The 12,388-nt window shown below is 39.8% G+C and overlaps 1 protein-coding gene across 2 annotated transcripts in view; it reads right to left on the bottom strand.

The window, feature by feature from the left end:
• Nucleotides 1–451: 451 nt before the first annotated feature.
• Nucleotides 452–12,388, bottom strand: part of LOC117669137 (protein mono-ADP-ribosyltransferase PARP14-like) — a 28,218-nt gene continuing 16,281 nt past the window's right edge. For both annotated transcript variants that reach the window (XM_087881788.1, XM_087881787.1), the window contains 6 exons: nt 9,992–10,159; nt 7,897–8,058; nt 7,148–7,756; nt 5,593–5,738; nt 1,878–2,052; nt 452–1,579 (listed from right to left, as the gene is read on the bottom strand). In XM_087881788.1, the coding sequence (XP_087737914.1) occupies nt 1,293–1,579; nt 1,878–2,052; nt 5,593–5,738; nt 7,148–7,756; nt 7,897–8,058; nt 9,992–10,159 (1,547 nt within the window). In that variant the 3' untranslated portion in view covers nt 452–1,292. The remainder of the gene's footprint in view (nt 1,580–1,877; nt 2,053–5,592; nt 5,739–7,147; nt 7,757–7,896; nt 8,059–9,991; nt 10,160–12,388) is intronic.

Here is a 12,388-nt window from a genome sequence, read left to right as displayed (position 1 = left end):
TGGTCCTCCTTGAATCCCTTCATCAGGCACTACAAAGTGGATTCCTTCGCCTTGGCGGAGGCGTCCTTTGGTCGCCGTGTGCTCCAATCTGTGTGTAATTCTTCAGACGCCAGTCAGCAGCCAGCCCTCCCTGTCTAGACTTGCTTGGGTACATTCCGAAGCTTTGGATTCTCCAAGCAGCACATTGGAGAACGGACGTTGCTTACCTGAACGTCCCTTCTCGACGCGCTGCTGGAGAATCCAACCCACCCAGCCTGGCTGCTGTGGACTCTTCCCTGACGATCTACGGCCCCTTCCTTCGTGAACAAAACTGAGGCTCTGTCAAGCAAGTGGGCGTGTCTGAAGAAGAAATTTAAAGGAACACACTCAGTGTAGGCTACTCGACTATTGAACAACCCGAAGCTTTGGATTCTCCAGCAGCGCGTCGAGAAGGGACGTTCAGGTAAGCAACGTCCGTTTTAACACCATCTGATAGTAAAATTTCTCACAAGCTGTTCTCTTCTGCATACCATAAGCAATTTAGATTAAGGATGAGATGGAAACTACTCCCAAGTTTTCTCAGCTTTACAATTGAGTGTTGGTTTCTTACTACCTTGATAGTAAGAATACCTTGATAGGTATTGCTAACCATTTTTCCAGAAATAATTTTTAAAATTCTTGTTCATAACTTGCTTGTAACCAGAGGGAAATGCAGTTTTGAGCATGCAGAAATAGGTGCTGAATGTACCTAGAAAATACAGATACATTGGTGGTGGACAGGGAAAGTGACATGATAGCAAAATTCAGAATTGCAGAATTCAGAAGAATGGGTAAAGCCACCAGAAAAAAATAAATAAGAGAAAACACTAATTTGGCAGTTTCAAGCATCAAGTGTCTCCCTTAGAAAAAACAACAACTGTTTTCTTTCATTTGATGTGCAAAATGACTTTCATTGAAACTGAAAGGGACAGTTTAAAAATCTGATCTGTGTGAGTTAAGTAGACTTCAAACTATTCCTTAAATCATGGATTATCTTTATATCCTCATTGTATTTACAAGATTGCAATGCTTAGTTCTACCATTTCCTTCAGGTAGATTCTCTATCCAGAAAGTCTTCATGTTCTACCCTCTCTCTCTTGAACATCATTTTCTGATCTCTATTGGATTTTATTCTTATTTTATTCTTTGCTGTTCTAGAAAGGAACTAATTAATGAATTGAGATTCAAGTGACAAGTATTTTTAAAAGGTTCATTCAAATTGCTTGCTTTTACTGTGAGAGGAAAAGGAAATAAATCATCTTTTGCCTATTAACTTATCTTCTAAAAGTAATTAGATATTCTGGGTAAGCCTGAGCATCATGAAAGATAACAAACATCGATGGTTGATTCACGTTGTCAGTAACACTGTCATATAAGTCAAATCCACCATTATTTTTGGATGGTGGGGTAATCTGTCCTGGTCTGCCAATGCAATAATCTCCGGTAAGAACACGGGCAACATACACATATTTTCTGCCATTGTGGTCTGGAGTGGAATATGTGTCCTGCGCAGAATAGTTTGAGTTGATAGCAAAGTAGGTCCCATTACCAATCGCTGCAGCTGAAACCAAGAAAAAAAGGTTTTAAAACATTAAAAGATAGTGAAAAAAAAAGTGGAAAGCACCAATATTAGTATTTCGTCTTTGAGTGATGGATTATAAAGTAATCTAGCCAGGAATTAAACAAAAACAAAAACAAGCCACATTCTTCACTAAACCTTATAAACTGCCTCTAGGGAAGGGAAGGGAAGGGAAGAGAAGGGAAGGGGATGCTATTAGGCTGCTTTTTAAAGATCTTTATACATTTTTGAAATATAGTGCTTTATGTCATTCCGTTATATCTGCTTGAAATGATCTTACCATTCTTTCCAGCATAACTGCGGTTAAAGCCAGTCTGGTAAATTGGCACCAGTGTGGAACTAGGAGTCCCATGGAAAAGGATCTTCTCGTTATTTTCATGGCCATTTTGTGTGTCTATTTGCTTTTTCTTGACTTGATAGGCTTGCCAGAGGTAAGGATTCTGTACCCTTTCAATCTACAAAGATTGCAAATGTAAATTGTTATTATTCATTTACAAGTATCATTCTCTACCGTACAATATCTATATTCATCTCCCGTGAGTTTTATCATTCTCTCTTGGTGACTATGCTGAGATTAGAAATAAACAGTCTGAGAAAAAAGGTTGCAATGGAGAATTGGCAAGGAGAGTCTCTTACATGTTACTACAAAGGTCCCATTGTCTCCTGCATTGCCTTTATTCAAAAAGTGTGGGATCATATTTATTTTTATTATTTATGTATTAAAGTAACTGCTCATATCACTGCTGTACAGATAGTCCTCGAGTTACGAATATAGTGGAGTCTGCCCATTCTATTCGTACCTCAAGGATTAGTGGGAGTGAATCTTGTACCTTGAACGAGATCACTCCCTGCTTTCTCCCAGGCATTTGCTAATTTAATGTGTGGGCAAATGCGTGGTTTTTTTAAGCGCAAATAAGGTATCTCAGGGTGGGAAGGCCAAAGGGGGGGTAGTAATGGAACAGGCACCAGACTCACTTACCTTGCAAAGATCTGTCTCCTCTTTGCTGCGTTATTTTTTGCTTTGAGGTAGAGAAGAGTCAATGGAAGCTCCTGGGCACAAAAAGTGTTTGCGACATTTGTCTCCAACTCCTCCCTTCCCCCAACTCCTTTTTGCCCCCACCAGGACACTTTTTGCCCAGATGGAGAGCTGACGGAGAGCGGAAGCTTCATCTGCGTGCAATTCCGTCCATTTTCAAAAGCCTCAAAGGTGCCCATGGGGCATTTCAAAACTGAGTAAATCCTGCTGTTTTCAAAATGCCTATGGGGCATTTCAAAACCAAGCAAATCCCTCCATTTTCAAAGACCTCATAAGTGCCTATGGAGCATTTCAAAACCAAGCGAATCTGTTTTCAAAGGCCTCATAGGTGTTTATGGGGCATTTCAAAACTGAGCAAATCCCTCCATTTTCAAAGGTCTCATACTGTAGGTGCCTATGGAGCATTTCAAAACCAAGCAAAACCCTCTGCTTTCAAAGGTCTTATAGGTGCCTATGGGACATTTCATAACCAAGCAAATCTGTTTTCAAAGGCCTCATAGGTGTTTAAGGGGCATTTAAAAACCAAGCAAATCCCTCCGTTTTCAAAGGCCTCATAAGTGCCTATGGAGCATTTCAAAACCAAGCAAATCTGTTTTCAAAGGCCTTTTCTAAGGTCTCTTGGTTCCTATGGGGCATTTCAAAAGCCTCATATGTGTCTATGGGGAATTTCAAAACGGAGCAAATCACTCCATTTTCAAAGGCCTCATAGGTGACTTTGGAAGTTTGTAACTTGGGGCAAAGCTCACTTAACAAATGTTTTGCTTAGCAACATAAATTTTGGGCTCAATAGGTGCCTGTGGGGCATTTCAAAACAGAGCAAATCCCTCCGTTTTCGAAGGTCTTATAGGTGCCTATGGAATGATTCAAAATGGAGCAAATCCTTCCGTTTTCAAAGGCCTCATAGGTGCCTATGGGGCATTTCAAATAGAGAGAAACCTTCTGTTTTTAAAGGGCCCATTTGCACGCAGATGAAGCTTCCAGTCTCTATTTGGGTGGTGGTGGTGGAAAAGAGTTTGGGCAGGGGGGAGCAGGAGACAGGCACTTTTTAATGAAAATTTCTGGGGTTCATGATCTCGGGAGAGCTCAGGCACCCAGTTTCTGCAAAAGAGGATGGGTGCCTGAACTTGCGCGATATTATGGCACCCAGGAGCTTCCATCAACTCCCTTCTCCCTCAAAAGCAAGGAAACTGTGGCAGAGGGGAGACAGATCTTGTAAAGTGAGTCCAGCACCATAGAATGGGAGGGGGTAGCCGTAGTGGGGAGTGGGGGCAGGGGGAATAGGGGGAATGTTGCAGACCTCTGCAATTGTTTGTAAGGGCGCACAACTGCTGGGGTGCTGCAACATTCCTAATTTTGGGACTTGCTTGTAAACACTAGGGGGTGCTTATAACTTCGAACAGGTGCTAAATGAACACTTGTAACCCGGGGATTAGCTGTACTCTGTTAAAATTCACTGCAGGCAAAATACAGATAGTCCTCGACTTACAACAGTTCCTTTACTGACCATTCACTTAGTAACACTAAAGTTATGACTGCACTAAAAAAAGCGACTTATGACCATTTTTTACACTTAGAACAATTTCAGCATCTCCATGATCACAAGTTCAAAATTCAGATGCTTCGCAACTGATTCATATTTATGACGGTTCCAGTGTCCTGGGCTCATGTGATCAATTTTTGCGACCTTAGAAGCAAAGTGAATGGGGAAGCCAGATTCACTTAATAACCATGTTACTAATTTAACAACTGCAGTGATTCACTTAACAACTGTGGCAAGAAAGGTTGTAACATGGAGCAAAGCTCACTTAACAAATGTTTTGCTTAGCAACATAAATTTTGGGCTCAATTGTTGTCGTAAATTGAGGACTAGCTATAAATGCAATTTCTTTGATGGCTTATTTTGGATTATGGAAAGGCCAGCGACATCTTTGCTACCTTAACTGCTTAAGAACTTCAGAAAGTGCTCCTCATGAACGTTAGAGCAGCAAGATTCAGAAAATCATATTCCCTTTGGAATACTTTTACTATTGCTAAACTCAAAATGGGCCAAATGTATGCAAATCAAACCACTAGGTTTATTACACCCACCATTTGGAAGTACAGAAGATGAAATTACTAAGCCAGCAGCACCAGTATCAACGGTCAATATTGGTGTACTTTATGATCAGAAGACATTTGATGGTGGAGAAAGAATGTGTCAGCAAGGGCTGCTAAGCATTATGACCCAGTTCATAGGTAAGATGTAGCAGACCAAGAACCATGGAGGCCATGGAGGGGAGGTCAACAGTCTAATGCAACACAAACTCCAAACTAAGGAGGCCTGGTGGCGCAGTGGTTAAAGTGCAATGATGCAGGCTAACTCTGCCCACAGCCTGGGGTTCAATCCTGATGGGATCAAGGTTGACTCAGCCTTCCAAGGTTGGTAAAATGAGGACTCAGATTTTTGGGGGCAATATGCTGACATTGTAAATTCTTCAGAGTGCTATAAAGCACCATATAAATCTAAGTGTTATTGTTACTATTTGACCTTCAGATTGAAGGCTTTTAAGATTAAATCTATTTTTAGGTTGTAAAACTCTGAAGGAGCATGGACATTGCTCAGTGACATATTTCCTAGCTCTTTTCTCCTTCCTCTCTTTTACACTCCAGTGATATAGATATAGGGTGTATCTGAATATTCTCACTGTCAGGATATTACACATTATTCTACTTAATTCTTTTCCCATGCGAAGGTATTACCAACTCTTGAGCCAATCTTGCAGCCAATCACTGATGCTCAACATCACTCAAGAACTCAAAACAGAAACCCACTGGTGTTCTATGGGTTATAAAGTTGTGGAATGCAAAAGTGGCCCTTTTCAGCTGGCTGACTTTGGGCCAGTCACTCTCTCTCAGCCAAAACCCATCTTACAGGATTGTTGTTATGGGGAAAATAGGAGAAGCTCAGATCAAATGTCACCTTTTCAATTGTGACTTTAGGGCAGCCAATCCGGAATTTTTTTTCAACATCCTTATATTCTCCTGCTGTAGGCTGTAGTGGAACCAATTTGGCATGGCTTCCTTTCATATCTTCCCAATGTTCAGGAAGGCGTTCTAATAGTTTGCCTACAAAATAAACATTTTGTTAAAAGTAATGACAACCAGAAAATAGAACTGTGAATAAATTTGAAATCAATGGAATTCGCAAATATCTCCTCTTGGGCTAAACTAGTGGTAGGTTGCTACCAGTTCACCCACACCGGTAGTAGTGGCAGTGGGAGGCTCCGCCCAGATGTTATCAAATACACTCTGTGCATGTGAGCGAACCGGTATCAAAGGTAAGTGAAACCCACCATTGTGCTAAACATTACACTTATTGTTAAAATCTTCACAGTGGCTTTGCATCTCTGCACAGGATAACTTTTTTTCATCATAACTGTCCTGTCAGCACTCACAAACTAAGTAGCGTGAGTCTTAAGTGTTATTTCCAAACAACTATTTCCATCTTTTCATTTTGTTCACTCATAAATCAGATTTCTTTTGACTCTTTTCCTCCAATAACTGACCACTTTCCCTTTCTTTCTACTTATCGGAATACTTGGAAGTTTCTGTTCTGCTCAGTAGAGCAATTTACAAATTGCAAATGTTTTTAGAGTACTTCTTAGGCATCGTGTTTCAGGAGCAATTTCTAGGGTAAGAATTTTTTTTTTTTGTCACTTAAAAATACTGATCAATTAAGATAATTTATATTTTTGCAAACATTAACAGATTATTTTTCAGAAACTGGCTATCTTAGTAGACATGTTCAGTTTCAAAAGACATAGTTAATAGCCATCTACTCTCTGATAGAGGTGCTCTCAGCCACTGCTTCCTCTCCCCATTTTTAAATACTACAAATATAGCTAAAGTACTTACATTAAAATCCAAATACTTTCTCAGGAATAAAGATAATTCTAGAGTCTGGAAGACAAATCATCTTCCTGAGATGTGATGGCGTAGTGATTAGAATGCAGGACTGCGGGCTACTTCTGCTGACTGCCAACTGCCAGCAATTTGTCAGTTCAAATCTCACATAGGCTCAAGGTTGACTCAGCCTTTCATCCTTCCCAGGTCGGTTAATGAGGCAATATTCTGACTCTGTAAACCGCTTATAGAGGGCTGTAAAGCACTGTGAAGTGGTATAGAAGTCTAGGTGCTATTGCTATTTATTCTTATTCTTTTTACAAAAAAAAAGTTAGAAACCCTCAAATTCAGATGGAGAAGGAATGATATGAGCCAAGAAAGATGTTTCTAGATCTAGTGGAAGTAATGAGCATTGTTATCAACTTATTCATTGCTTCCCTCACTTTGGGGATAGGATTCCTGTAATTTAAAAAAAGTTCCATTTGATACATGCACATTCACCTGTCTTGTACCCTTGCCCTACCCCATTTGCACACTTTTTAAATCCTGGTGAAGAAATTTTTGAATTTTTTTCTGATCAAAACAGTAATCTAGCCACTAATCCATCCCCAATTATTTAAGATGTTCATTACCTTCATCCTTTCCAACACGTTTAATTTTCATATTTTTTCCTTGGCTATTTACAACACACATCTTGTTCAAGTCAGCTGTGTAGTTCCGTCCCTCAATCTGGACCTGAATGTGTTTTTTTTTGCTGATTTTAGCATCTTCTAAATCAAGGTTACTTAATGAATCAAAAGCTACAAAGACATTTCCATTTGCACAATACTGCCACTCAACCAAAACTTGAACAAGTTCTGCCTTGGATTTCTTTTCCTGGTCAGCTGTAAGTTTTTTTAAGAGGTTCTGAATTTCTGTGAAAGCAGTGAGGACATCCCGGGTGATACCAGATAACAAAATAAAAGGAGGAGACTCCATCTTGTTCATATGAATGACAATATGCAATCTTTTCTGGAGATCATTCAGTCTCTTGATTTCAGCATCCGCAAACATGTATATCAAGTCATCGACAATACATTTTTCTGTTTGTTCCTTGAAAACCAATTTCCTTAGCCAGGCTTCAGCCTCTTCCACTTTTTTCCTGTTTTCGCCACATAACTCAAATGATGATGTCTCAATCTTCTTCTCCAACACTGTAGAACTTTTCTTTTTAACAGGTGACTTCCCATCAATCAGACACCCTATAAGCAAAAGGGAAATTCTGTAAGTGCACACTCAACGGGAAAAAAGTGGAAAAGAACATTCATAGTAAAGGAACCCCACACTTTAAACTTCTCTTTAAACTTAGAAAACATAGATTCAGAAGTGGCCAATGCCTTACCTTCTTTATTTTTCAAAATGGTGAAAAAGGATTTTTGCATATGTGGCTGAAAGACAACAACTTTAACAAGTTTCAAGTATCTAGGCAACTCTTTTCCTGCAAAGTAAGCAACTGCATTGATAATTTCTTCAGCTGCTTCGTCAGGACTCCTTCTTCCCTGACCTGTATCAGATGCAACAGAAAACCCAATAAAATTTACTTATTGTTAGTACTTATTATAATGAGGGACTCAAAGCAAGGATGGACAACCCATATGGGACTATAATTCAGATATCAGACTACAATTCTCATCATCCCTAACTGTGGTCATTCAAGCTTGAATCAAGTATATGGAAGAATCTTACATCTGGGAGGCAACTGGTTCTTTACTAGTGAGTTGCTAATATTTGCTATATACTGTAGCATTACCCTCATATAACAAATCAACATGTGCATTTCTAAAATAGCCAATCAATCAGTCAAGCAGAATGCTGCCTACCTCCCTTATAGAATAGGTATGTACCATGAATTTACTTCTTGCCTTTCTTCCATCAATGGGATCAAGCTTAGCCTTTAGAGCAGGGGTCTCCAAACTCGGCAATTTTGAAACCTGTGGACTTCAACTTCCAGAATTCCTTAGACACCATTTCCTGATGAGGGATGCTCGCCCAAAGAACCCTCTCTCTATTTTCACACTTTGCCTTTGGAGAAGTTGATAAGGATCAGTCACTGGCAGTAGCCTCAGAAAAAGCCCCCCTCCATAGATCTACAGGAGTGGGCAGATCTTTTGTAGTCAGGATCTCAGTTTTAATGATTTTCAGGATGAAAGGCCAAGGACCTCGATGCAACATTCAATCATGCAGTGTTTGGATTCAAAATAAGTGGAGGCAATGGGCATCTGCTTGGGAAAAATGTTGAAATCTAGATTGCAATCCCCAATTTTATAAGTTTATAAATGTATAAGCCCTTTTATAAGTTCACTGTGACATTGCACAAACATATGCAAGCAGTGGAGATCAGATTGCAACATCTTGGCACAGACTATTTTGTTATTCTAACAAAATCTTCAAATTCAACAGATTTCACATTCAATATGGTGCCATCTTTACAAACTCTGCATCTGTGGGACGTTTTTCTTCTCTGAGAACTTCTCTGTTTTGGCATGTGTTTACCATGTTAGTTTTAGTCCTCTATTGTTTCTTAAATATGTTAATTGAATTACAGTATAGGATTTGTGCAGCTGTATTACTGTGCTGTCCACGTAAAGAATGAACCTGATTTTCAACAATTAAGCTTTTCAAATAAAGCTGTGTTATGCAGCATGATCCAGATCAATCTGTAATGACATGAAATGTTGACAACGCACTTCATGATGCTACCACATATCTAATACAAGTCACCCCTTTCTATCATAATGTATCATCATCATTTTCTCCTCTGGCCCCTTTGGTTTGCCTATGATGTGCTGAGTATGGGTTCAAAAGATCACAAGAGTAGGAGTAGGAAAATGAAGGCGATAACAAAGTCAAGTCACATCTGTTCCAAGTCAAGCTTGAACTCCCAAAGACTTCATGGACACCTTCATAAAGCCTTCTTAAGAGCAATACATGAAGAGCTTGCCATTGCATTCTTTTAGGATGTTATTTCAACTTCTAAGCATAATCTACAGCTCTGTTATTCCCCAAGAGCCTCTGATCAAACTCTACCTAACCACACCAGGGGCTGCTGTCTGCAAATGAACAGAGATCACGAAGGAGAAATTAAGAAGTCAATTTTAACAAAACAGAAGATCAGAATTGTCAACATGGTACCATGGTGGCACAGTGGTTAGAATCCAGTACTGCAAGCTACTTCTGCTGACTGCTGTCCAACTGCAGTTTGGCAGTTCAATTCTAACTGGCTTAAGGTTGACTCAGCCTTCCATCCTTCCTAAGTCGGTAAAATGAGGACCCAGGACCCAGGCAAAATACTGACTCTATAAACTGCTTAGGGAGGGCAGTAAAGCACTGTGAAGCGGTATGTAAATCTATGTGCTATTGCTATATGATGCTAGGTTAGAATGGCAAATCCAGCCATGGTAAAAGCACAAATGATTATCTGAGGAAAAAATACAAACCTGTTCCAAGTACAGGGAAGGCTACAGAGGCATACTGTTTTGCTTCACATTCATGAAGTACTTTGGAGACCTGAGTTTTGATGCTGGAGCAAGGAGCCAGGTGGATAATTTTTTTACAGGGTAGTTTGCCATTCTTTGTGGTTACAAATCCATTGTGAGGCTGCGAGGCTAAAAAAATAAAAATGATAACTTCTCCATGAACTGTCTTTAGCATACATTGTACTACAGTCATTGGAGGTACAGTATCTATAAATACATTTCTTAAGGGAAAAGCACCAACTATAAACTCTGACTGACAACAGCTCGCCCTTTGTTGCCTTCTGCAAAGACATTTTGGCACATTGCTGGAAAAATTGAATGTTCTTTTTAATGTCAAAATTGTAGACATATAGCCCTCTCACAAGCTCTTTGGCACATACAAAGAAAATAAGGAAAACTCTTTATGTTTTCCTCTCTTTTTCTCACTGATGGTCAAAGACATCGGAAGTGCCAGCTAGATAAGCAGTTTCTGACTCTTTCCAAAATCTGTTCCTTCATCTTCATAAATATTCTGGCATTCGGGTGGGAAGTTACCCTCAGAAGGTGAGGGAAGATATCTGGCATTTTGAAGATGGTGCCATCAGAATGCTTATTCTGACACCAACATCTCTTCCTTGTCATCTAATTCCAAGGAACCATAGGATCCTTTTAAATTTTACCTGCTTACCTGAGGTTTAGCCTGTTTGAGATGAAGCTGCAACTCTTTAAAAAGTTAGTTTGCAGTCTAGTACTATTTCTTGAGTGTTCCTCAGCTGGCTCTAGATTTACTGACAGTAGCAAGGCCACATTTGTAACCTTCTAGCTAGTATGTTATGTGCCATCTTTCCTAAACTAATATTTAAAAATAATCCACAACTTGATTATATCCTGTCTTTCTTGACTCAACAACATGCCCCATGAAAGGCAACTCTTGAAAAGTCTTTGGAAATTACAAATGATGCCAAACATAGCATCCACACTGGTAATTGGTACAAAATACAGGAATCATAAGTTTGATTGTAGGTCAAAAGATCAATTTCAGTGACTGGATGTTTGCCTGTCAGAAAGGAATACTAAAGATTAAAATTAAAATTCTTTGCTATTTATGATTGATTTCTAGGACTGTTGGTCCCTTAAATGAGCCCATCTAGTTGTTAGGATACTCTTTGGAAGATGTCCTTGCTGTCACATCCTCTTCCTTCTGGAACAGACTATAAGATGCACTTTTTTGTCTCCCAAAAGGGGGTGAAAATGTCTGTGCGTCTTATAGATCATTGCCAAAGCCCCACCCACCTGCCAACCATTTTTTGGCCTCCACGCACCATGTTTTTGGGCCTTTTTCAGGCCTTTTTTTTTTGGCCCATTGTCGAGAGTTTTTTCGGCCTGTTTTTGAGGCTTTTTTTGGACCATTTGGAGGTTTTTCCAGCCCATTTTGGGGACTTTTTCAACCCATTTTTTAGTGTTTTGGGGCCCATTTTTCAGTGTTTTTTGGCCCATTTTTGAGGCTTTTTTCAGCCCATTTTGGAGGATTTTTGACCCGTTTTGGAGGTTTTTTTTCAGCCTGTTTTTGAGGCTTTTTATGGCCCTTTTTTTTTGAGAAAAAAACGGGCCCAAAAAAGCCTCAAAAATAGGCTTAAAAAGCCTCAAAAACAAGTCAAAAAAGCTTCAAAAATGGCCCCCAAAAGCCTCAAAAATGGGCCCAAAAAAGCTTCGAAAATGGTCAGAAAAAAGCCTCAAAAATGGGCCGAAAAAAGGCTGTTGTTTTGTTGTTTTTCTCTTCTAAATTTAGGTCTTATAGTCAGATGCGTCTTATAGTCTGAAAAATACAGTATTCTTTTTTTTTTTACACTGTAGTACAGTATAGTACTGTTTGTTTGTAAGCACTTTGGGAACTGCTCTGCTTCTTTTTAAGTACTGTACTATACTTTGCAAACTACAGTATTGTGTTTGTAAATATCAGGTAATGCCCAGGTTACAGCGCCCACTTGTGTTTAAGAACAAGTCCCAAACTACAAATCTTGCAGCACAATGACAGTTGTTCAATCCTGCCAGGCAAGGCCTGTGCGTGCCAAAATGGAGCTGCAGAGGGGTGGGCGCAGCTGAGAGGCTGGAGAGGAGACAGCTTGCTAAATCTTTGCACAGTAAGTGACCTGGTGCAACAGGTTGGATGGGGTGAAATCACCTGTGGGGAGCATGAGGTATTTCAGTGGGTTGGGGAGGCTTTGGGTGGTCTTAAGCAGATGCCCTGTTCCATCACTAGGCCTTCCCCACCTTGAAATACCTCATGTGCACTTAACAAACCATGCATTCGATTAGTGAATGCGTGGGCGAAAGGAGGGAGTGATTCTGTTCAAGGTATGAGATTCACTCGCATGACTC

This window comes from Pantherophis guttatus, chromosome 1 (assembly GCF_059756535.1).
Source record: "Pantherophis guttatus breed Tessera chromosome 1, ASM5975653v1, whole genome shotgun sequence".
Lineage (NCBI taxonomy): Eukaryota > Metazoa > Chordata > Lepidosauria > Squamata > Colubridae > Pantherophis > Pantherophis guttatus.
Note: the sequence above shows the minus strand (reverse complement) of the source record. Positions and strands in the feature narration are given on the sequence as shown.